This window comes from Macaca nemestrina, chromosome 13 (assembly GCF_043159975.1).
Source record: "Macaca nemestrina isolate mMacNem1 chromosome 13, mMacNem.hap1, whole genome shotgun sequence".
Lineage (NCBI taxonomy): Eukaryota > Metazoa > Chordata > Mammalia > Primates > Cercopithecidae > Macaca > Macaca nemestrina.
The window spans coordinates 121,578,358-121,603,075 of record NC_092137.1 but is presented as its reverse complement, the minus strand read 5'-3'; the positions used below and the strand labels follow the sequence as shown (position 1 = coordinate 121,603,075).

Sequence of the window (24,718 nt, the reverse complement as noted above, 5' to 3'; positions counted from 1 at the left end):
CTCCGCGTCCTGGGTTCAAGCAATTCTTGTGCCTCAGCCTCCCGAGTAGCTGGGACTACATGCACGAGCCACCATGCCCAGCTAATTTTTTGTGTTTTTGATAGAGATGGGGTCTCACTATGTTGCCCAGGCTGGTCTTGAACTCCTGGCCTCAAGCAATCCTCCTACTTCAGCCCCCAAAGTGCTGGGATGACAGGCGTGAACCACCGCATATGGCCTCTTTCCTTTCTTTCTTTTTAAAAATAATTAAGGAAACCATATTGTAGAGTGAAGATAGGACACAGAAGCTTGGGTGGGAATCCTGACTCCACCCCTTACTATGTGACCTTGAGCAAGTCCCTCTGCCTCTCTAGGCCTCATTCCCCATCTCTTTATAGGGACAATCACGGCCCCCACAGGGTTACAGCAGAGTGGTTAGGGGCTCTGAGGCTTTGGTGACTGTATGTAGCATGAGAACTTCACGAGCTCAACCTCTCTGATCTCAGCTTTCCCATGTGAAAATGGGAATAATCATAGCACCTGGTTCAAGAGGTTTTTAGGGGAGCCCACTCAGCTGGTCTACAGAATTTGTTTAGCACAAGCCAGGGGCAACAGAAACCTCCTAAAGAGGCAGCTATTATTATTTATTCTTTTTTTTTTTTTCTTTTGACAAGGAGTTTCGCTCTTGCCGCCCAGGCTGGAGTGCAATGGCGTGATCTCGGCTCACTGCAACCTCCGCCTCCTGGGTTCAAGCGATTCTTCTGCCTCAGCCTCCCGACTAGCTGAGATTACAGGCATGCATCACCATGCCCAGCTAATTTTGTATTTTTAGTAGAGATGGGATTTCTCCATGTTGACCAGGCTGGTCTCGAACTCCTGATCTCAGGTGATCTGCCCACCCTGGCCTCCCAAAGTGTTGGGATTACAGGCTTGCGCCACCGTGCCTGGCTTATTTATTCTTTGAGGAGACAGATATACCACTGTTTAAAAAGTTGATGGCTAGACATGATGAAGACATTCCGGGCCCACGGCCTCTCCATGAGATGGTTTGGTGAATGTGCATTCATACTGAAAGGGGCTGTGTGAGGACAGTAATATCTACCAGCCCACAGTCAGGGCAGACTCAGGGGTCGGAGGGCCTGAAGCTTATGCAATTAGGGGACATTTTTTTTTTTCTTTTTTGAAACAAGGTCTCGTTCGGTCACCCAGGTTGGAGTACGGTGGCACAATCATGGTTCACTGTAGCCCCAACCTCATGGGCTCAAGCAATCCTCCCACCTCAGCCTCCTGAGTAGCTGGGACTCTAGGTGAGTGCCACCACACCCAGCTAATTTTTGTATTTTTTGTAGGGAGAGGATTTCATCATGTTGCCCAGGCTGCTCAAGTGATCTGCCCACTTCAGCCCCCTAAAGTGCTGGAATTACAGGTGTGAGCCACCATGCCTGGCCAGAGGGCCATTTTAAAAACATAAATACAAAACGATCATATGACAAGTTCCAGGCCCCTCCCAGGACCCTGCAAGGGGCCCATTCAAATGGGAGGCCCAGCTGGGCGAGGTGGCTCACACCTATAATCCCAACATTTTGAGAGCCTGACACAGGAGGATTGCTTTTGCCCAGGAGTTCGAGACCAGCTTGGGCAACATAGTAAGGCACCTGTCTCTACAAGAAAAAAAAAAAAAGTTTTTAATTACCCAAGTTTGGCGGCAGGTGCCTGTAGTTCCAGCTACTCAGGAGGCTGAGGCGGGAGGATGCTTGAGCCTGAGAGGTGTAGGCTGCAGTGAGCTATGATCATGCCACTGCACTCCAGTCTGGGTGACAGAGGAGGACCCTGTCTCAAAACAAAACAAACCCCCAGAAAACAAATAAGAGGCCCTAAAGCCAAAGCTCCATCAGCCTGGTTGGAAATCCAGCTTTTCTATGATTAAGTGGCTCGCTGGTAACTGAGCCAGGAGTTGGTCCCAGACCCGCGAGTCCTTACCTGTTGTTAAAATCTCCACGAGGACCAGACCATCCGAATGTGTACCCACCACTCCTCTGTCCTTCCCCCGACAGCTACCCTGCCTCTCCAGCTACATCAAGTTCAGAGTCTTGGACTGGTGAGCAACCTGGTGGAGGGTGAAGCACACAGGGAAGGAGGAAATGAGAGCTGGGCCAGGGGCTCAGCGTGAGGAGTGTTTCTCTCCAGCCACAGGAAGGACTGCTCGGATGAGATTGGGACTGCCAGTCTGTCCCTCAACCAGATCTCGTCCACCGGAGAAGAGATCGAAGGCAAGCAAAGTCTCGAGCGCACGTCCCACACCCCTCGTCCTGCGCCCGACCCTTCTCACTCTCTCTCCTTCCAGGAGTGTACTCTGGCTTCCTGCCCTGCTTTGGCCCCAGCTTCCTGACTCTGCACGGGGGTAAAAAGGCCCCTTTCAGGATCCAGGAAGAAGGCGCTGTAAGCTTGTCACATCAGCTCTAGGGGACAGCGGAGGTAGAGCTGCCCCCAGTAAAGCACTAGGGCCTGGGACGTGCCCTGGTTTCTGTCCCTCGGGGTCTTGGAGAGGACGTGAAGCCTGTCCATGAGCAGCCACATGCATGTGGGACAGGCGTGGGGGCACCAGAAAGAAGCAGGCGGAAGCTCTGGGCTTTCCCTGAGGAAGGGGCTTTGAGAGGAAACCATGGTAGGATTTTCAGCAGGCGGGAAGGGCGCACAGGACAGAGGACACAGCATAGGCAAGTGTGAGGAAGCACGAGGTTATTCAGGAATGGCGGTAAATGCCAGAAACCCAACTCACACTGTCTTAAACCCAGGGAAAAACAAGACTCCTGTCTGCCCGGATCTACTGTGGATCCCAGTTTCTGACAGTGCAAAGAGGCCCTGGGAAGGAACGAGGCAGGGAAGGATGCTGAGGAAGAACCACAGGCACTGGCCCTCAAGGCCACTGGGAGGCCCTCCCTCTCCTTTCCCCACCCCACCCCGCCTCATTCCCTCCTCCCGCAGTCAGGCCTCCGGGCTGGAAACCTCACCACACCGCCTCCAGCGGGGAAGGCCGGGGAGGCGTTCTAATTGGCCTCCTTAGGGCTTGTGTGCTCCCCTCGGATCCCTGTGGCCAAGGAGGCGGGGCGGGCTCTGATTGGCCCGGCAGGGAGCACAGACTGAGTGATGGCAGTTCCCACCCAGCCTGAAGCATTGTGGGAACACAGTTCCCACCCAGCCTGAAGCATTGTGGGAACACAGTTCCCACCCAGCCTGAAGCATTGTGGGAACACGGGCCTCCATGGGGCAGGCAGGTTCCCAGGGTGCAGAAGAGGGCTCAGTGCCCAGAGGTTTCCTGGCATGGAGGTGTCTGGAATTCTCTGGGATTGTGGTTGGAGTAAGTCCCGGGCAGGCAGTGACTGGACAACCTTGTCTTTGCCTCAGGGGTTTCAAAGGAGATTGGCCTGTTCTTTTTCTCTCACCCTTTTTCTCCGTTTTTCTCTCGCTTGCCCTAGCGTATTCCCGACTCTGTTAGGGATGGTTTAGCTTATCGAGGCCGAGTCTTCCTGGAGTTAGTCACCCAAATCAAGTCCTGTCAAGACTCCACGATAAAAGATCTCTCCCATGAAGTGACCAGGATAGAGGTAACTGCGGGAAACAGGTAACCCAGGGAAAAACACGAGCTCTGTCTGCCCCAGATCTACTGTGGATCCCAGTTTCTGACCGTGCAAAGAGGCCCTGGCCACTGGCTGTTGAGTGTGTAAGGATGCTTAACCAATCAGCCTGATTATTTACTAAACCCCTGCTAGTGGCTTCCTGCTGCAGCAAATCCCGGTGGTTGGGGGACCCTGATGGAAAAAATAAGGTTTCAGTTTAAGAAATGCCTAATCTGGGCCAGGCGCTGTGGCTCACACCTGTAATCCCAGCACTTTGGGAGACCCAGGAGAGAGGATCACTTGAGCCCAGGAGTTTGAGACCAGCCTGGGCAACATGGTGAAACCCTGTCTTTACTAAAAATACAAAAAAAAAAAAAAAAAAAAAAAATTAGCTGAGCATGGTGGTGCATGCCTGTAGTCCCAGCTACTTGGGAGGCTGAGGCAGGAGGATTGCTTGAACCCAGGAGGTGGAGGTTACAGTGAGCCAGGATCATGCCACTGCACTCCAGCCTGGGTGACAGAGCGAGACTCCATCTCCAAAAAAAAAAAAAAAATCTCTGATATGGTTAAGGAGAAATGGTGTTAATTCGTGACCTAGTTTCTCAGGGCTTTGTAAAACAATCTAAGGGATTTGAGTTTCTTCCTGAAGACAGTGGAGGGCTACTTACTGAGGCAGGAAGGGGCAGGAGGAGCAGTAACAATAGACTGGTGGAGAGTAAGTTGGGGTCACACAGTCAAGAGAAGCAGGAATACAGCCTCATTGGCAGAGAGCTGGAGAGGAGGTGGGTAGGTTTCAGAGACCCTTTGGAAACAGAATGTCCAGAGCCAGTGACCAACAGAACGTAATAAGTGAGGCTGACTCCCCTTGCTGAGGCCCATTTTTCTGCCATGGGTGATGAGGTGGTCAGGGGTGCGATGCATCAAGGTGGGCTCTCTAAAGAAGGAGAAGATATGAGGGAAATGGTTAACCCCATCTCTGACATGTAGTGTGAGACATCAACATAGACCAGCTCTGGAGCCTGCTAGACACAGGGATGTGACATCAACACACCAAGGTTTGAACCTGTGGTTGTGGAAGAAACTGCCTGAGGAGAGTAGGTGGAATGAAAGGAGAAGGAAGTTTCGAGGATGCCGCAGTCTTTAGAGGCAGGTGAAAGAAGAGAAGGGGTTTGTAGAAGAGGTTGGAGAGGAACCTGCAGAGGTGGACTCAGGAGTGGAGATTTGCAGAAAGGAGTGACAAGCAATCTCAAATGTGGCAGAGAGAAAGGGCGAGGACGGAGAGACATATGCTGGTTATTAGGAAGAGGTCAGTAGCCTTGGAGATTGGCTAGGAGAGAAGCTGGGCTGCCATAGGTGGGAGGGAGAGGTAGGAGCCAGTGCACAGAGACAAACCTTCTAAGAAACCTGATTAAAAGCCAAGTGTGGGAGTCTGAGATAGGAGGATCACTTGAGCCCCAGGAGTTTGAGACCAGCCTGGGCAACATAGTGAAACCACATCTCTAGAAAATAAAAGTTTGGCCAGGCACGGTGGCTCACGCCTATAATCCCAGCACTTTGGGAGGCCGAGACGGGAGGATCACGAGGTCAGGAGATCGAGACCATCCTGGCTAACACGGTGAAACCCCATCTCTACTAAAAAAATACAAAAAAAAAAAAAAGTTAGCCAGGCATGGTGGTGGGCGCCTGTAGTCCCAGCTACTCGGGAGGCTGAGGCAGGAGAATGGCATAAACCCGGGAGGCGGAGCTTGTAGTGAGCTGAGATCCAGCCACTGCACTCCAGCCTGGGCGACAGAGTGAGACTCCGTCTCAAAAAAACTAAAATAGGCCGGGCGCGGTGGCTCAAGCCTGTAATCCCAGCACTTTGGGAGGCCGAGACGGGCGGATCATGAGGTCAGGAGATCGAGACCATCCTGGCTAACACGGTGAAACCCCGTCTCTACTAAAAAATACAAAAAACTAGCCGGGCGAAGTGGCAGGTGCCTGTAGTCCCAGCTACTGGGGAGGCTGAGGCAGGAGAATGGCGTGAACCCGAGAGGAGGAGCTTGCAGTGGGCTGAGATCCGGCCACTGCACTCCAGCCTGGGTGACAGAGCAAGACTCCGTCTCAAAAAAAAAAAAAACTAAAATAAAATAAAAGCTTTTTTTTTTTTTTTTTTTGAGACAGAGTTTGGCTCTTGTTGCCCAGGCTGGAGTGCAGTGGCACAATCTCAGCTCACCGCAACCTCCGCCTCCTGGGTTCAAGCGATTCTCCTGTCTCAGCCTCCCGAGTAGCTGGGATTACAGGCATGCGCCACCACGCCCAGCTAATTTTGTATTTTTAGTAGAGACGGGGTTTCACCATGTTGGCCAGGATGGTCTCAATCTCCTGACCTCGTGATCCGCCCGCCTCAGCCTCCCAAAGTGCTGGGATTACAGGTGTGAGCCACTGCGCCTGGCCTCAAAGTAAATTTTTTTTTAACGTGAAAGGAAATGAGAACAGGTGATAGCTAAATGGGGTTCAGATGGGAGAAGGAAAGTTATTTTTTTTAAATAGGGGAGACCTGAGCTAGTGAACAGACTGGGGGATGCAAGAATGGGGCAGAGGTTGGCAACAGAAGCAAGAGGGACTAATATGACGGACAGGAGGCCCAAGCAGGCACCTGGTGAGAACAGCCGAGGTTGGGGGGATAGTGGGCAGCTGGAGCAGGCAGTGGGAAGGTTCAACCTTTCTGGTAGTATGCATGTATGTGTGTGTATGGGCGGGGGTGGGTGGGTGTGGTTGTGTGTAAAATCTCAGCTCTACACCCCTATCCACATTGTGTCTTCTGAGGGAAAGGGTTTAGTCAAAAAAGAAGCAGCATCTCTACTTGGAATGGGGATGAGGTGGTCCAACCCAGAGCCTACCCTGACAAGGGAGGAGACCACCCCCTTCCCAGCCCCCTGATTTCAGGAAGGGAGGGAACCAGGGCTGGCTGGGTGGAGGGGCCAGGTGATGGAAGTCCTGGAGGAACTGCCCTGCATCAGCCGGGTGTGAGGGAGCCTCTGAAGGCCTTTGAGAGGGAGAGAAGGGAAGATGGCTTTGAAAGAGAGAGAGAACCTCATCCTTGCTTCCCTGCCCATCAGTCTAACCCCTGGCTTATGTACTGGGGATGGGGGGTGGGGCGGTTATTGTTTTAGAAGCACCAGAACCGCCAAAAGTATGGGCTGTGCGTCATCTTCCTCTCCTGCACCATGATGCCCAACTTTGAAGACCTGATCCATTTCGAGGTCAGCATCGGTCACTATGGGAACAAGATGGACCTGAATTACAAGCCTCTAGTCTCAAGCACACAGTACAGCCCAGTGATATATGATGGTAATTGTCAGATTCTGGCAAAGAGTAGAGAGCAGCCACTGCATGCCAGACCCTGTGCTGGGCTCTCTCAGGGGTATTAGCTCATGGAAGATTCATAGGCATTATTTACCTATATTTCACACATGAAAAAATGTAGTCATTTGCCTAACCGTATAGCTAGCAGGTGGTGAACCCAAGAGTTGAAACTAGGTCTTGACATGAAGTCCTTCTCTACACTGCTTTCCCCTACTACTCTGAACCACCTCCCATCCATCCATCCTCCACCCACCAGTTCATGCATCCGTCTATTTTTTTATCCATCCATTCAACCACTCAACTCTCACCTACCCACTTACCCCAACATCCAACCAACTACCCCTGCAGCCATTCATTCACTCCTCCAGTACATACTTATTGCACACCTATATGGGCACTACAGAGCAGCGGTTCTCAGAGAGCAAACCCTAGGCCAGCAGCATCAACATCACCTGGGAGCTTGTTAGCAATGCAGGTTCTCGACCCCACGCTAGACCTAGAGAATCCAGTAACCTGGGGAAGGACCCCAGCCTGTGTTTTATCAAGCCCTCCAGGTGACTGGGGTGCATGCCCCAGTTTGAGAACCACTGCTGCAGAGCACTCCTGTCTCACTTTCATCTTTTTCAGCTTTACCGTCTCATCACCCATTCTGAGCCTTTCTGGGCATCCCACTTCCCTACCTCTCTTTTTAAAAAAGTTTTATTGAGATATAATATACAAGCCATACAATTCGCCCATTTAAGTTTGTACAATAGTTTTTTAGTATATTCGCAGAGTCGTACAACCATCACCACAATCAATTTTAGAACATTTCCTTATCCGGAAAAGGAACCCTATGGCCGTTGGCAGTCACCCCCCATTTATCTCCCACCTCCCTAGTCCTAGGCAACCACTAATCCACTTTCTTTTTTTTTTTTTTTTTTTTTTGAGACGGAGTCTCGCTCTGTCACCCAGGCTGGAGTGCAGTGGCACGATCTCGGCTCACTGCAAGCTCCGCCTCCCGGGTTTACGCCATTCTCCTGCCTCAGCCTCCCAAGTAGCTGGGACTACAGGCGCCCGCCACCTTGCCCGGCTAGTTTTTTGTATTTTTTAGTAGAGATGGGGTTTCACCGTGTTAGCCAGGATGGTCTCGATCTCCTGACCACATGATCCGCCTGTCTCGGCCTCCCAAAGTGCTGGGATTACAGGCTTGAGCCACCGCGCCCGGCCCACTAATCCACTTTCTTTTTCTTTTCTTTTCTTTTTTTTTTTTTTGAGACAGAGTCTCTCTCTGTTGCCCAGGCTGGAGTGCAGTGGCGCAATCTTGGCTCACTGCAACCTCCGCCTCCCAGGCACGTGCCACCACGCCTGGCTAATCTTTTTTTTTTTTTTTTTTTTTTGAGACGGAGTCTCGCTCTGTCGCCCAGGCTGGAGTGCAGTGGCCGGATCTCAGCTCACTGCAAGCTCTGCCTCCCGAGTTTACGCCATTCTCCTGCCTCAGCCTCCCTAGTAGCTGGGACTACAGGTGCCCGCCACCTCACCCGGCTAGTTTTTTGTATTTTTTAGTAGAGACGGGGTTTCACTGGGTTAGCCAGGATGGTCTCCATCTCCTGACCTCGTGATCCGCCCATCTCGGCCTCCCAAAGTGCTGGGATTACAGGCTTGAGCCACCGCGCCCGGCCTAATCTTTTGTATTTTTAGTAGAGGTGGGATTTCACTGTGTTAGCCAGAATGGTCTCGATCTCCTGACCTCAAGTATCCACCTGCCTCAGCCTCCCAAAGTGCTGGGATTACAGGCATGAGCCACTGCGCCCAGCCATCTACTTTCTGTGATTGTAGATGTTCCTATCCCAGACATGTCACATATGGAACATATAATATGTGGTTTTTTGTGAATGGCTTCTTTCACTTAGCGTGATCTACTTGGTTTTTGTTTTATGAAATATATATACAAAAAGCAAATGAATGTGTATGTGTAGTTTAAAGAAGAAGAATAAAATGAGGGAGGGTGAGGTGGGAGGATCACCTGCGCCTGGGAGGCAGAGGTTGCAGTGAGCAGAGATCGCACCAATGCACTCCAGCCTGGGTGACAGAGTGAGACCCTGTTTAACCAAAAAATAAAAAATAATGATAATAAAATGAGTACCCATGAACTCTCCACTCTGCTTAAAATATAGAAAACTATCAGCATCTTAGAAAGGGTCCGTTTGCTCTTCCCAGATCCCTTCACCCAAGAAGTAACCATGACCCTGACTCTTGTATTAATCACCTTCTTGCTTTTCTTTTTAATTCTTCACCTATGAATGAAATCCTGAACATGATACAGTTTTTATATTTTACATAAATGGGCTGGGCGTGGTGGTGCTCTTTCGGTCCGTATTCATCTGTCTTGCATCTTCTGCTCAACGTTAAACTTTGTATGTGGGTATGTGTACTGCAGTTCATTTTCACTTCTGCATAAATTCCACTGTGTATGTGGTATATTCCACAAAGTATGTGGTATATGTAGGCATTTAGGTTGTATCTTTTTTGCTATTATAATAATTTTGTTGTAAACATTCTTGTGCATGTCTCCTGGTGACAAGTGCAAGACTTCCTCTAAATTATATACCTAGGAGTGGAGCAAAAGTGATTATACCAAATTACACTCTCTTCAGCTTGGTATGAGAATTCCTATTACTCTATGTTCTCACCAGTACTTGATATATTGCCTAGCCTTTTTAAAAAAATTAATTAATTTTTTTTTTTTGAGATGGAGTCTTGTTCTGTCGCTCAGGTGGGAGTGCAATGTTGCAATCTCAGCTCACTGCAACCTCCACCTCCCAGGTTCAAGCGATTCTCCTGCCTCAGCCTCCCAAGTAGCTGGGACTATAGGCGCCCACCACCACGCCCGGCTAATTTTTGTATTTTTGGTAGAGGTGGGGTTTTGCCATGTTGGCCAGGCTGGCCTTGAACTCCTGACCTCAAGTGATCTGTCTGTCTTGGCCTCCCAAAGTGCTAGGATTACACTAGCGTGAGACACTGTGCCCGGCCTATTTTTAAAATTGTTTATGGAGACAGGGTCTCACCATGTGGCCCAGGCTAGCACCACCACACCCAGCTAATTTTTTGCAGAGATGGAATTTCACCACGTTGCCCAGGCTGGTCTCAAACTCCCGAGCTCAAGTAGTCCACCCGCCTGGGCCTCCCAAAGTGCTGGTATTACAGGTGTGAGCCACTGCGCCCAGCCCTATTGATTATCTTTAATTTTGTAGTTAGTACATTATGTGGTCTAAGAAATATCTATCTCAAGATCATGAAAATTGTCTCCTCTGTTTCATTCTACAAGCTTTATCATTTTATCTTTTTGTGTTTGGGTTTATGATTCAATTTGACTTAATTTTTGCGTATGGTATGAGGGAGGAATTGAGATTATTTTTCTCTATACAGATATACACGTTCTTTTTCTGTACACAGATAACCAGTTCAGCACCATTTGCCTGAAAGACTATTCAGTCCCACATTGAATTACTTTGCCACCTTTGTTGAAAATCAGTTAACCATATTGATCTATCTGCCTATCCTTATCCACCACAACCTCCGTCTCCTGGGTTCAAGCGATTCTCCTGCCTTAGCCTCCCAAGTAGCTGGGATTACAGGCATGCGCCACCACGCCTGACTAATTTTGCATTTTTAGTAGAGATAGGGTTTCTCCATGTTGGTCAGGCTCGTCTCAAACTCCCGAACTAAGGTGATCCGCCCACCTCAGCCTCCCAAAGTGCTGAGATTACAGGCGTGAGCCACTGCACCCAGCCTAGTTGTTCCTTTACAAAATAATTTTGGCTATTGTACAAGTCTTTGGGTTGGACTTTGGTTGAAAATGAGTTCCTTCCCATTTTCCTATTTTAGCATAAGCTCGACAATTTCTCCAAAAAAGGCCACTGGAATTTCCTGTGTTCTTTTGTTTTCATCAGGTATTTTTTGTTTGGTTTTTAGTATTATATTCTATCTATTGACAATATGTATCTTTGGATTATTTTTAGTGGTTGCTTAGGGAATTACAATATTGACCCTTGACTCGTCATAGTCTACTTTGAGTTAATAATATGCCACCTCCCAGAAATAATTGTTTTATTATATGTAATATACCATGCAATTAATTACAGTATAATTGCATTGACAGCTTACATTACCTTTGTTATACCTTTTTAAAAATATTTTTGGGACTGGCCGGGCGCGGTGGCTCAAGCCTGTAATCCCAGCACTTTGGGAGGCCGAGATGGGCGGATCACGAGGTCAGGAGATCAAGACCATCCTGGCTAACACGGTGAAACCCCGTCTCTACTAAAAAATACAAAAAAAATTGCCAGGCGAGGTGGCGGGCGCCTGTAGTCCCAGCTACACGGGAGGCTGAGGCAGGAGAATGGCGTAAACCAGGGAGGCGGAGCTTGCAGTGAGCTGAGTTCCGGCCACTGCACTCCAGCCTGGGCAACAGAGCAAGACTCCGTCTCCAAAAAAAATATATATATATTTTTGGGACGGAGTCTCACTCTGTCACCGAGGTTGGAGTGCAGTGGTCTGCCTCCTGGATTCCCGGGTTCAAGTGATTCTCCTGCCTCAGCCTCCCGAGTAGCTGGGATTACAGGAGTGTGCCACCATGCCTGGCTAATTTTTGTATTTTTAGTAGAGATGGGGTTTTGCCGTGTTGGCCAGGCTGGTCTCGAACTCCTGACCTCAGGTAGTCCACTCCCCTCAGCTTCCTAAACTGCTGGGATTACAGGCGTGAGCCACCATGCCCGTCCTATCTTTGTTATGCATTCTGGAATTAGTTTGCTAATATTTTGTTGAGGATTTTGCATCTATGTGTATGAGTAAAATCTGATTTTGTTAGTAATTTATTTAGTGATGTAATTTACAAACCACAGAATTCTCTTGTTTTGTAGCCACTCTCCTGTTCCCACCCCCAGGTCAACACAACTACTAATGTACTTTTGTCTCTGCATATTTACTTTTCCTGGATATTTCATATAAATGAAATTATACCATATGTCATCTTTTGCATCTGGCTTCCTTCACTTGGCTTAATGTTTTCCAGGTTTATCCATGACGTAGCATGTATCAGTACTCCATTCCCTTTTCATTGCCAAATAGTATTCCATCATATGGGTGTACCATCCATCATTTGTTAATCCATTCATCAGTTGATGGACATTGCTCCCCCTTCTTAGCTATTAAGAATAAAGCTGGCCGAGCCTGGTGGCTCACTCCTGTAATCCCAGCACTTTGGGAGGCCGAGGCGGGTGGATCACCTGAGGTCGGGAGTTCGAGACCAGCCTGAGCAACTTGGTGAAACCCTGTCTCTACTAAAAATACAAAATTAGCCGGACGTGGTGTCGCATGCCTGTAATCCCAGCTACTCAGGAGGCTGAGGCAGGAGAATCACTTGAACCCAGAAGGCGGAGGTTATGGTGAGCTGAGATCGCACCATTGCACTCCAGCCTGGGCAACAAGAGCGAAACTCCATCTCAAAAAAAAAAAAAAAAAAAAAAGAATAAAGCCGCTGTGAACATTCGTATACAAGTCTTTAAGTGGAATGGCTTTTTAAGAAACTGCCAAGCTTTTCTAAAGCGGCCACATCATTTTATATTCTCCCAGCAATGTAAGATGATTTCAGTTTCTCATCCTCATCAATGTTTGTTATTATCTGTCTTTATTTATTATAGTAGGCACGCAGTGGTACCTCATCGTTGGTTTTTTTTTTTTTTTTTTTGAGACGGAGTCTCGCTCTGTCACCCAGGCTGGAGTGCAATGGCTTGATCTCAGCTCACTGCAAGCTCCGCCTCCTGGGTTCCTGCCATTCCCCTGCCTCAGCCTCCGGAGTAGCTGGGACTACAGGCGCCCGCCACCATGCCTGGCTAATTTTTTTTTTTTTTTTTTTTTTGAGACAGAGTCTTGCTCTGTCGCCCAGGCTGAAGTGCAGTGGCCGGATCTCAGCTCACTGCAAGCTCCGCCTCCCGGGTTTAGACCATTCTCCTGCCTCAGCCTCCTGAGTAGCTGGGACTACAGGCGCCCGCCACCTCGCCCAGCTAGTTTTTTGTATTTTTTAGTAGAGACGGGGTTTCACCGTGTTAGCCAGGATGGTCTCGATCTCCTGACCTCATGATCCGCCCGTCTCGGCCTCCCAAAGTGCTGGGATTACAGGCTTGAGCCACCGCGCCCGGCCTACCTGGCTAATTTTTTATATTTTTAGTAGAGACGGGGTTTCACTGTGTTAGCTGGGATAGTCTTGATCTCCTGACCTCGTGATCCGCCCATCTCGGCCTCCCAAAGTGCTGGGATTACAGACATGAGCCACCACTCCCGGCCTTCATCATTGTTTTAATCTGCATTTCATGTAATGACACTGAGCATCTTTTCTTTTTTTTCTAATTTTTATTATTTATTTATTTATTTTTTTGAGACCAAGTCTCGCTCTGTCACCCAGACTGGAGTGCAGTGGGGCAATCCCGGCTCACTGCAGCCTCCACCCCCAGGGTTCAAGTAATTCTCTTGCCTCAGTCCCACCAAGTAGTTGGGACTACAGGCATGTGCCACCATGCCTGACTAATTTTTGTATTTTTCATAGAGACAGGGTTTCACCATGTTGCCCAGGCCGGTGTCAAAACTCCTGGGCTCAAGCAGTCCACCCACCTTGGCCTCCCGACGTGCTGGGATTACAGGCGTGAGCTACCGCGCCCGGCCTTCCTCATGTGTTTTCTTAGGTTACATGTTAAAATACTTACTCTGTTCTATTATTTAATTTTCTACATCAGAGGCTCCATTTATGGGTTTAGTGATCCTCTTCGGTTTTATCTATATCTGTCATTTTCTCCCTGATTCTTTTTTGACCTATTCTTTCCATTTCATTTCGGTCACTTGTCTCATTTCTATCCTTGTTTCCATGCCTCTCACTGAAGTGTCCGCAGCGTCTAATCTCCCGTGGACTACTTAAGCTACCTTCCCGTCTCTGTTTTTGTTTTCTCTGCTACTTGTTTTCTGAGGTTCGCGGGCTCACATTGCCTCATGTGTGTCCTGAGCTCCTTCAGGCAGTGTGTTTTTGCTGGCACTTTCTGCAATCTGCCCCTACTCAGAGCGCTTCCCGCTGTCTGTCCTGCTAGTCGTGTCCGCCAGGCAGCTGCTGCTGCTGCTCTTCACGCCTTGGCTTCGGTGGCGGTCACAGTTGCTTTTGGCAGTCCTCACGTGTATTTTGAGTCTGCAGATTATATCTGTCTCCTTGTTTTGCTGAAAATTGAGTTATTTTCCTTCTCCTTGTTGCTTTTGTAAGTTCTCCAAGAGTCGGAGAGGAAAACTGCTGTTGTGTATCCTCACACCGAGAGCCCCAGGCACGCGTCCCTGCTTATTTATCATTCTTGTCATTCACACAAAGGCCAGGGTCTGAAACTGATGTTTTCCAAAAATCCTGGAAAATTATATTTTTCCTTTGAAAATTACCTCTTCCCCACTATATCTCCTTCCGGAACTCACTCTGTCCTCTGTGGACCTTCTCCTTCTGTCCTTCATATTTTTAAATCTCTTCCATATTTTTCTTTTTTTTTTTTTTGAGACGGAGTCTCACTCTGTCACCCAGGCTGGAGTGCAGTGGCCGGATCTCAGCTCACTGCAAGCTCCACCTCCCGAGTTGACGCCATTCTCCTGCCTCAGCCTCCCAAGTAGCTGGGACTACAGGCGCCCGACTCCTCGCCCGGCTAGTTTTTTGTATTTTTTAGTAGAGACGGGGTTTCACCGTGTAGGCCAGGATGGTCTCGATCTCCTGACCTCGTGATCCGCCCGTCTCGGCCTCCCAAAGTGCTGGGATTACAGGCTTGAGCCACCGTGCCCGGCCTCTTCCATATTTTTCATCTTGTCCTCTCTCTGGGCTACATTCTAGCTGATTTCTTCTAGATGTTCGTAGAAAGTCCTTAGGTGACCATTCTATTTAAATTACTCAGCATCTCCCTTCTTCCCTTCCCTGCTTTTCTCCTTAGCATTTTCCATCTTCGACACACTGTATTTTACGTACTGATTTTGGGTGTTTTGTCCCACTATTTTTTAATTTAAGTAAACTTTCAATTCAAGTAGAACATACTTATGGAAAAGTACACAAATCGAAGTGTCAAGCTCAGTGAATTATCACAAAGCAAACATGCCCTTGTAATAGCACTCAGATCATGGAGCGGGAGCACTTCAGAGGCCCGTGTGCCCACCCCACCCCTCCAGGGCCCTCTAGATCATTTGGATCGAAAGGAGCAAGTATCAAGCACGCATACATGCAGCTCAAAACACTTTGCTCAGCCACAGCCACTCCTCACCTCCATGGCATGACCATAGTTCACTGCAGCCTTGAACTCCTGGCCTCAGCTTCCCAAAGCACTGGGATTGCAGGCACAAGCAGGCATGAGCTGCCGTGCCCTGCCTTTTTAAAAAATAATAATTGTTGTTATTATATAAAAAATATTGTGTGTATTATTTTGTATCTGGTTTCTTTTGCTCACTGTTCTGTTTGTGCAGTGTGTTCACAGATCCAGATGACATAGGGTAGTCATAGCTCATTCACTGACTGCTGTGTATTATTCTATTGTGTAAATGTAGCATAATTTATTTATCCTTTCTACTACTGAAAGAGATTTTTGAGAGATTTTTTTTTTCTTTCTTTTTTTGAGAAGGAGTCTTGCTCCGTCGCCCAGGCTGGAGTGCAGTGGCTGGATCTCGGCTCACTGTAAGCTCCGCCTTCCGGGTTCACGCCATTCTCCTGCCTCAGCCTCCCGAGTAGCTGGGACTACAGGCACCCGCCACCTCGCCCGGCTAGTTTTTTTTTTTTTTTTTTTTTTTTGAGACGGAGTCTGGCTCTGTCGCCCGGGCTGGAGTGCAGTGGCCGGATCTCAGCTCACTGCAAGCTCCGCCTCCCGGGTTCCCGCCATTCTCCTGCCTCAGCCTCCCGAATAGCTGGGACCACAGGCGCCCGCCACCTCGCCCGGCTAGTTTTTTGTATTTTTAGTAGAGACGGGGTTTCACCGTATTAGCCAGGAAGGTCTCGATCTCCTGACCTCGTGATCCGCCCGTCTCGGCCTCCCAAAGTGCTGGGATTACAGGCTTGAGCCACCACACCCGGCTGAAAGATTATTTTATTTATTTATTTATTTATTTATTTGAGCAGGAGTCTCGCTCTGTTGCCCAGGCTGGAGTGCAGTGGCGTTATCTCGGCTCACTACATCCTCCGCCTCTTGGGTTCAAGTGATTCTCCTGCCTCAGCCTCCAAAGTAGCTGGGATTACAGGCACCCACCACCAATCCCAGCTAATTTTCGTATTTTTAATAGAGATGGGGTTTCACCATGTTGACCAGGCTGTCTTGAACTCCTAACCTCAGGTAATCCACCCGCCTTGGCCTCCCAAAGTGCTGGTATTATAGGCATGAGTCACTGTGACTGGCCCTTTTTTGTTGTTGTTTTCAAGATGGGGTCTCACTCTGTTGCCCAGGCTGGAGTGCAGTGGTGCAATCTCAGCTCACTGCAACCTCCGCCTCCTAGGTTCAAGTGATTCTCCTGCCTCAGCCTCCCAGGTAGCTGGGATTACAGCTGCCCACTACCACACTCGGCTAATTCTTTTTTTCATATTTTTAGTAGAGACAGAGTTTCGCCATGTTGGGCAGGCTGGTCTCAAACTCCAGACCTCAGGTGATCCTCCTGCCTCGGCCTCCCAAAGTGCTGGGATTACAGGCATGAGCCACTGCGCCTGGCCAAGAGATTTTTTGAGAGCTATTTTGGCTGTTTCCAACTTTTGGCTGTTGTGATGAGAGCTGCCATGAACATTATTCTCCGTGTGTCTCAATGATGCTGTACAGCCCTTCTCTTGGGTGTATACCTAGGAGTGGAGTTGCTGGGTTAGGAGCGTGTACGCTGGTTCTCAGCTGCTCACTTTCTTGGAACTTTGTGGGCGTTCTCTGAGGTCTGGCTAACGTTGCTTCTTCCAGCTACCTGGGGCACTGCCAAGCAGGGACCACTGTATTTTTATTTACTTATGACCACTTTATTTTATCGATTGGTTGAGACACAGTCTCACTCCGTCACCCAGGCTGCAGTGCCGCGGCATGATCACGGTTCATCATAGCCTCAAACTCCTGGGCTCAAGCCCACCCCAGCCTCCTGAGTAGCTAGGACTACAGGTGTGAGCCACCTGGTTGGCTAATTAGAGACAGGGTCTCGCTATGTTACCCAGGCTGGTAACAATCTACTTGAGACCACTTTAAATTAAATTTTTTAATTCTTTTTTTTTTTTGATACGGAGTCTTGCTCTGTCACCCAGGCTGGAGTGCAGTGGCCGGATCTCAGCTCACAGCAAGCTCCGCCTCCCGGGTTCACGCCATTCTCCTGCCTCAGCCTCCCGAGTAGCTGGGACTACAGGCGCCCGCCACCTTGCCCGGCTAGTTTTTTGTATTTTTTAGTAGAGACGGGGTTTCACCGTGTTAGCCAGGATGGTCTCGATCTCCTGACCTCGTGATCCGCCCATCTCGGCCTCCCAAAGTGCTGGGATTACAGGCTTGAGCCACCGCGCCTGGCCTAAATTAAATTTTTTGTTGGACACTCTTCAAGCTACACAGATAACATGAGCACTGAATGCCAATATCCGTGAGGCCCCACTTGCTATAAATTTTGGGGAAGATTTCTTCCCCTCCACCCAGAGAGCCACACTGGAGACAGGCAAGCTTCCCCACTGTCCCCTCCCGCGTGATGGGTCAGTTCTCATTCCCCCGGCCCCAACGGCTCAGGATTTGGAGCTCGTGCTCTGCATGGTGTATTACTGCCATAACAAAGCCCTACAAACCAGGTGGTTTTAGACAACAGAAACTCATTCTTCCACGGGTCTGGAGGCCAGAAGTTCAAAGTCAGGGTGTCAGTGTTGATCCCTGCCGAGGGCTCTGAGGGAGAATCTGGCCACGGCTCCCTCCTGGCTTGTGGCGGTTGCTGTGGTCCTTGGTGTTCCCAGGCTCGCAGCTGCGTCCTGCCAGTCTCTGCCTCCGCCCTCACACAGTGTCTCCCTGTGTCTGTCCTCACTCAACTGCCGTCTCTCTGTCTCCCTTCTTATAAAGACACCAGTCATTAAGGGCCCACCTGCTCATCCTAACTCATTACATCTGCAAAGACACCCCTTCTCCAAATAAGGCCACATTCTGAGGTCCTGGGGTTTAGGACTTGAGTACGCCTTTCCGTGGGGGGCATAGCCAGTCTGTAGCACGTCGGTCCCTGTTAGACTGCCCGCCCCGGTCAGCCCTAGGCTTTCTCTTCTGCCCCCTGTTCCTCCTGTAGTTGCCAAAGAAAAGCACAAGTTCTCCAAGAAGTTTCCAGAAATTTGGAGAACAAAAGTCCGCTTTGGCTTTCGCTTGCCTCACAGATTTTCTGCAGGTTACATGTTCATTTCTGTGGATTTCTGCCTCGAAGGCCGACTCGGCGGCAGTGTGGTTCAGAATCCTTTACGTTTGGTCTTGCTTCCCCCTCATTTCAATAAGGAACATGGCGAGGGAACCCAGTCTGTGGCACCCATCAGTGGTGTTTATCTATACGTGTCCCCCTGCCCCCGTCCCACCCGGAGTCGTGCCCCGTGCCCCTACTCCTGGCGTCTCGCTTGAGGTTCAAAACCCAGGGCTCTGGAGCTAGGCGCCTGCGCTTTGACCGCCTGGCTATGCCACCTCAGGGAAACTGCTTCCCATTGCTAGCATGGATTTCCCCACTGTAAACTGGGGACTCTGGAAGATCATGTGACAATGAAAGGTCAAAGTGCACACATTCTCACATTCTCAGGCCCCGGCCCAGCCTCCCAGCTGGAGGGCTCCAGTTAGCATTGTTAGCAAATCGCATCTTTGAGGGTGAAGTGGTCCAGAGAGGTCCTCGAGAGAACAGTGAGAAGAGACCTCCCAGAATCCCCCAGACACCCCATCCCTCCATGTGTCTGTGTCTCAGGGAACATCTACCATTATGTGCCCTGGTACAACATCAAGCCTGTCGTGGCCGTGACCTCCAACTGGGAGGACGTCAGCTTCCGCATGAACTGCCTCAACCTCCTCCACTTCACTCGGGACCGCCTGGTGAGTGGTGCGGGAGCTGATGCTGGGAAGGGTTCAGAGTGTGGCTGGGAGACTTGGGAAACTGCATCACAGTGGCAGGAAACTGGTCACACAGCTCATTCATGCATTCATTCCACACTGTCGAGAAGAACGTGCCAGAAGCAGGGCTATGCACTGAAGACACAAGGATGATTAAACACAGCCCCTGTCCTCACCGTCTAGGGAAGTTGGACATGCAGGCAGTGACTGTGCAGTGCAACTAGGGCTATGATGGAGATGCAGGTACCAGGTGCTATAGGGTCAGAGAAGGTGGGGAGAGGAGAGGAAGAGAAGATAGTCAGAGGAGGTGTGCACAAAAGAGATGACACATTAGGCCGGGTGCGGTGGCTCACGCCTGTAATCCCAGCACTTTGGGAGGCCGAGACGGGCGGATCACGAGGTCAGGAGATTGAGACCATCCTGGCTAACACGGTGAAACCCCGTCTCTACTAAAAATACAAAAAAAAAAAAAAAACACTAGCCGGGCGAGGTGGCGGACGCCTGTAGTCCCAGCTACTCGGGAGGCTGAGGCAGGAGAATGGCGTGAACCCGGGAGGCGGAGCTTGCAGCGAGCTGAGATCCGGCCACGGAACTCCAGCCTGGGCGACAGAGTGAGACTCCGTCTCAAAAAAAAAAAAAAAAAAAGAGATGACACATCAGCAGGGTTTTGAAGAATGCATAGGAGTTTGTTGGGGGCTGGGTGGGGGTAGAAGGGAATAACATGCAAAGCCACAGCAATGTGCTGGTTTTTGAAGTTCGACAGGGTCGGGGGGAGGCATGGAGGTGACATGAAGATCCGACCATGGAAGCTGGAAGGAGTGAGATCACAAACGGTCTCAGGTGGCTGTCGGGAGTGTAGTTCTCGGGAGCCACCTGGGGCTGGGACCTCCGGCATGACTTTCTCACGCCTGTGTGGAGGTCAGTGCTCTGCACTGCTTCCCAGTCTTACCCCGTCCCAGCCTCTTGCCACCTGTTTCTTCTGTTGGGTAGCAGGAAGGATGTGGGGGGGTCCTAGCCTCGGAGTTGTGGACGACCTTGAACCGATATCACCAAGTTATCCCTCAAAGTTCCCAAGGTCGTGGCTGGAAACATCTTGGGCCAATCAGCCCTGTGGCCTGTCCAGCTCGGCTCCACGCTGAGGCGGGCTCTCTTACCGTTTCTCTCCTGCTGGGCAGAAAGCCAACCTGGACACCTTGAAATCCACGCGGAATCCGAAGGACCCAGCTCTCCTCTGCCAGTGGGAGAAACTGCTGAGGGAGCTGGTGGAGGACTGCAAGTAGGAGTAGGGGCACTCTGGGGTACAGCTGGCCTGGAGCTGAGCCAGATCCAGGCCTGGGGGCTCAGAGCAGTGCCCTGAACACCTGCCCCCACCCTCCTTGGGGAGGAGCACTGCTCAGACCTCTCCCCAGCAGGAAACCCCAAGAGTCACTTCTCCCTTCCCATTCAGGCCCCCTGACCGCCCCATCAGAATGGTCCCTGCTGCCCCACACCCACGCCCGAGGCTCCTACCGAGTCAACCTGTCCCCTTCCTGCAGACAAGCCCGCACAGCCCCACCTCCCTGCAGGCCATGGTAGAGGGCTGGATGAGAACCCAGGGCTGGACGCACAGCGAGCAGGCTTCCTACGGAGCGGTGGGAAGGGCTCCCGGGCCAGGCCAGCAGCAGATGGGGGGCAGGATGTTGAGGTCAGGAGGGGCACGCTGGCCTAAGGCAGGGCTCTGGTGACACTGGGAGGCAGTAGAGAGGTCCAGCCCCTGCTACCCTGTCCTGGCCACAGGCGCCCTCTGCCCTGCATGACCGACCAGCCCAAAGCCACCAACCTGGACAGGAAGAGGTGGCAGCTCCGCAGCCTCCTCCTGCAAGAACTGGCCCAAAAGGCCAAGCAAGCCATGCCCAGGGACATGGTGGCCACAGCGGAGGACTGGCTGTACCGCCTCAACGCTGTGCTCCCTGAGGTGGGTGCTGCACACACCGGCCTGGAGCTGGGAGCCAGCCGCGCAGGGCCTGACGTTCTCCCACCTTGGCAGCCCCAGATGGGCCTTCCTGACGTGATGATTTGGCTGGTGGCCAAGGAACAGCGAGTGGCCTACGCACAGGTGCCTGCCCACTCCGTCCTCTTCTCCCGGGCAGGGGCCCTGCACTCCGGCAGGCTCTGTGGGAAGATACAGACACTCCTCCTCCAGGTGGGAATCAAGGGGTCCTCAGGGGAGGACAGGGCCGAGAAATGCCCCCGGGGGAGCCCCTGAACTTGCAGGGCAGCCCCTATGGGGCTTCTTTCCCTGGTCCCTTAACCAGGTGGAATGGGGTTGAAGCCGTCCCCAGAGGAAGAGAGGGGTCTGTGGCTGCCAGCATGTTGGGTGATGCCAGGTCCATGTACCTCATAAATGTTCCCCAAATCTACCTCCTCGTGAGCGCGGTGGCTCACAGGTAATCCCAGCACTTTGGGAGGCTGAGGCGGGTGGATCATCTGAGGTCAGGAGTTCAAGACCCAGCCTGACCAACATGGTGAAATCCCGTCTCCACTAAAAATACCAAAAATCAGCCGGGCATGGTGGCGCTTGCCTGTAATCCCAGTTACACGGGAGGCTGAGGCAGGAGAATCGCTTGAACCTGGGAGACGGAGGTTGCAGTGAGCCGAGATCATGACGCTGCTCCAGCCTGGGTGACAGAGCGAGACTCCATCTCAAAAAAAAAAAAAAAAAACGAAACAAAACCAGAAAACAAATCCACCTCCTCCATCATCCTCATGGCCGCCACTTGGTCCAGCCCTTTGTCATCTCTTCCCTGGACCATGACAGGGTGATCTCCAAAATATTGAATGTCTGTAAGATTTGGCACCAGCCCATCATATCAGATGCAAGCTATAAATAAGACTAAACACCCTAGGTGTTTACTCTATAAATAAGAGTGACCACCCTCACTTCTGGTCGTGACAGTGGCCTCCCTGCTTCTGATCCTCCCGGGGGAACGTGGGGGCCACTCCCTCCCCCCATCAGAGACTCCCTGGCTCCCCACTGCCTCCTGGAGAAGGTGCCACCTTGTGGCCTGGCCCCTGTGCCTGCATCCATTCTCTCTAGCCCATACTCCCAACAGTAAGGACACTCTGGGCTTTCCCTGGCCCCAACTGTACCTGCCCTTTGCCCTCTCCACCAATGTGCAAAGCTCCTTCCATGCCCACCAGAGTCCTTTGCATCCTGCAAGAACCCCTGAGACATGAATCCTGGCTCTGTGTGGCCCTAGGCCAACTCCTGACCATGTCCAGCCCTCAGTGTGCTGCTCTGTAGAATGGCCCTGACAATCACCATGCCCTCCTCGTGGTGGGCTGTGAGGATCCAGGCCTACGATGCACACGGGGCAGCTGGCACAGTGCCGGCCCATAACAAACTCACAAGGCGTGTCCGTCAGTCCCATTATCAACGTCCCTGCTACTCCCTCTGCGAGGCACTCCCAGCCTCTCTGCTTCATGGCTGCCAAGGTGGAGCCACCCTGCTCTGGAGGGCAGAACAGAACTCCATGCCATTCACTTACGGCTCCAGCACTCAGCTCAGTGAGGGCCCCGCTCCCAGGGCTCCGGGGGAAGGGGCAGGTACAGCCCACTTGGGGGGTGGCTGGGGTGGCGTTCAGGGTGTTTAGTGCCCCTATGGGACCGATCGGCCTCTGACTCAGTACCCAGAGGGTGAAGGACAGAAGGATGTGCTCCCAGCTCACCTCCGGGTCTGCATGTGGCTTGGCAATGTCACAGACAGCAAGGACCTGCAGCTTCTCTGCCAGGGTGACATGGCAGTGTACGCCGAGACGGTGAGTGGCGAGCGGCAGCCCAAGGCCAGGGCAGGCATGCAGGGGTGGGGGTGGGGTGGCCTGGCAGGGAAGGGATGGCCTCCCTGCAGGGCATGTCGCGTGATGAGGGAGGGTGAAGCTGTAGTAGCCCTGCACTGAAGAGGGAGAAAAAATTCCTGACCGAAACTGAGGGCGAGGAGAGAGTCTGATGGAGGAGGCAGCGACTAAAGCAATCTTGGACGCTGCCAGCTCTGGTCTCTAGTTGATCCTCCACACAGGTGTGGAGACAAAGGGGGCAACTAAGTGGCCTCCAGGGCCTGATCCCCCTCTCCCTGATGCAGGTTTATTCCGAGCTTTCTCCTAGTTCATCAACAGCACATGAAGTGAGCAAGGCTCTGACTTGCAGGGGCCTCACCCATCACCAACAGGGCAGCCCGGGACCCCTGCAGGCCCCAGCAGGGTCCCAGGAGGTGAAGGCCTAGCACGGTAGAGGAGCAGGATCTGAGGCATCTGCCCACAGAGCCATCAACCCGGGGAGTGGGTGGGCAGCAGCCAGGGACTGCTCTGGAACCAGAGGAGGGGAGATGTCCTGGGCTCCCTGAGGGAGGACAGGGCTCAGGAAGCCATGTGAACAGCAGAGGGGAAATAAGGTTTGAGTGTCAGGCTTTTTATTTTATTTTATTTTTTATTTTTTTTTTAAATTTTTTTTGTTTTTGAGACGGAGTCTTCGCTCTGTCACCCAGGCTGGAGTACAGTGGCCGGATCTCAGCTCACTGCAAGCTCCGCCTCCCGGGTTTACGCCATTCTCCTGCCTCAGCCTCCCGAGTAGCTGGGACTACAGGCACCGCCACCACACCCAGCTAGTTTTTTGTATTTTTTAGTAGAGACGGGGTTTCACCGTGTTAGCCAGGATGGTCTCGATCTCCTGACCTCGTGATCCGCCCGTCTCGGCCTCCCAAAGTGCTGGGATTACAGGCTTGAGCCACCGCGCCTGGCCGAGTGTCAGGCTTTTTAACTTACTGAATTAAAACATGTTTGCAGTGTCTAAGTTGCATGTGTAGATGGATACATTACAATATGTCTAACCAGCTCTGTAGGTCTTGGAGGTGCAGAGGCAGAAAGGGGTTCAGGGTGAGGAGCAGGGAGCAGGGCCTATATGCTCAGCAGGCACCAGAGGACTGGGCCGGTGCCTTTGATGGCAGCTGCCTGCTCTCTCGTCACTGCAGACCCTGGGGAGCCCAGCCCTCCTGCACCATTTGGCCACCGTTGCTGCCTCTGGGCCTTTTCATCCACACTCTCCCCGCTGAGCACACAGGCCCTGCTCCCTCCCCTTCAACCCAGACCTCTCTCCACATCTGTGCCTCCAAGCACTACATAGATGTTTTATGATATTTCTGTCCAAACACGCAGCACCCACTCCACTCTGCCAGCTGAGTGGCCCAGGGCAGGGTTGACCTCTGAGCCTCAGTGCCCTCACCTGTGCAATGGGGACATGGCCCTTTCTTGCCTGGCTACCACAGTTTTAGGATGCCCCTGCAGCCCAGAGTCAGGGGGTCTGGGGAGGCCCATGTCCCCGCACTTTGCGCTGGAGGAGGCGGCCGCCCTGACGAGCTTCCCTCCCCTAGTATGAGAATCAGGCCAAGTATAAAGACCAGTGGGGGCAGCAGGGGCTGTATCGCTGCCCCAACTTCTCAGATGTCATGGGGAACAAGACCCTCCCCATGACGGATTTCCAGCCACCCCTGGGATGGCACTGGCAGGACAGCTGGACAGTGGAACCTCAGAGGAGGTAAGGAGGGGGCAGGCCCCACCGGAGGGGACACTTTTCACCTGGGAGGGCCAGTCCACGTCAGCCCAGAAAGATGGGTACCCAGCCCCTAAGCCTGGGGCCAGAGGGCCGAGGTGC

At 51.5% G+C, this 24,718-nt stretch overlaps 1 protein-coding gene across 19 annotated transcripts in view; it reads left to right on the top strand.

The window, feature by feature from the left end:
* The window catches only part of LOC105490045 (fer-1 like family member 5), a 66,032-nt gene that overhangs the window by 25,128 nt on the left and 16,186 nt on the right, over positions 1 to 24,718 (top strand). For 18 of the 19 annotated variants that reach the window (XM_071077324.1, XM_071077325.1, XM_071077321.1 and 15 more), the window contains 11 exons: positions 2,034 to 2,077; positions 2,167 to 2,249; positions 2,324 to 2,418; positions 3,456 to 3,584; positions 6,752 to 6,929; positions 18,894 to 19,018; positions 20,212 to 20,312; positions 20,813 to 20,990; positions 21,063 to 21,218; positions 22,702 to 22,833; positions 24,438 to 24,601. In XM_071077324.1, coding sequence (XP_070933425.1) covers positions 2,034 to 2,077; positions 2,167 to 2,249; positions 2,324 to 2,418; positions 3,456 to 3,584; positions 6,752 to 6,929; positions 18,894 to 19,018; positions 20,212 to 20,312; positions 20,813 to 20,990; positions 21,063 to 21,218; positions 22,702 to 22,833; positions 24,438 to 24,601 — 1,385 coding nt within the window. The remainder of the gene's footprint in view (positions 1 to 2,033; positions 2,078 to 2,166; positions 2,250 to 2,323; positions 2,419 to 3,455; positions 3,585 to 6,751; positions 6,930 to 18,893; positions 19,019 to 20,211; positions 20,313 to 20,812; positions 20,991 to 21,062; positions 21,219 to 22,701; positions 22,834 to 24,437; positions 24,602 to 24,718) is intronic. The other variant, XM_071077330.1, reaches the window with a different exon arrangement.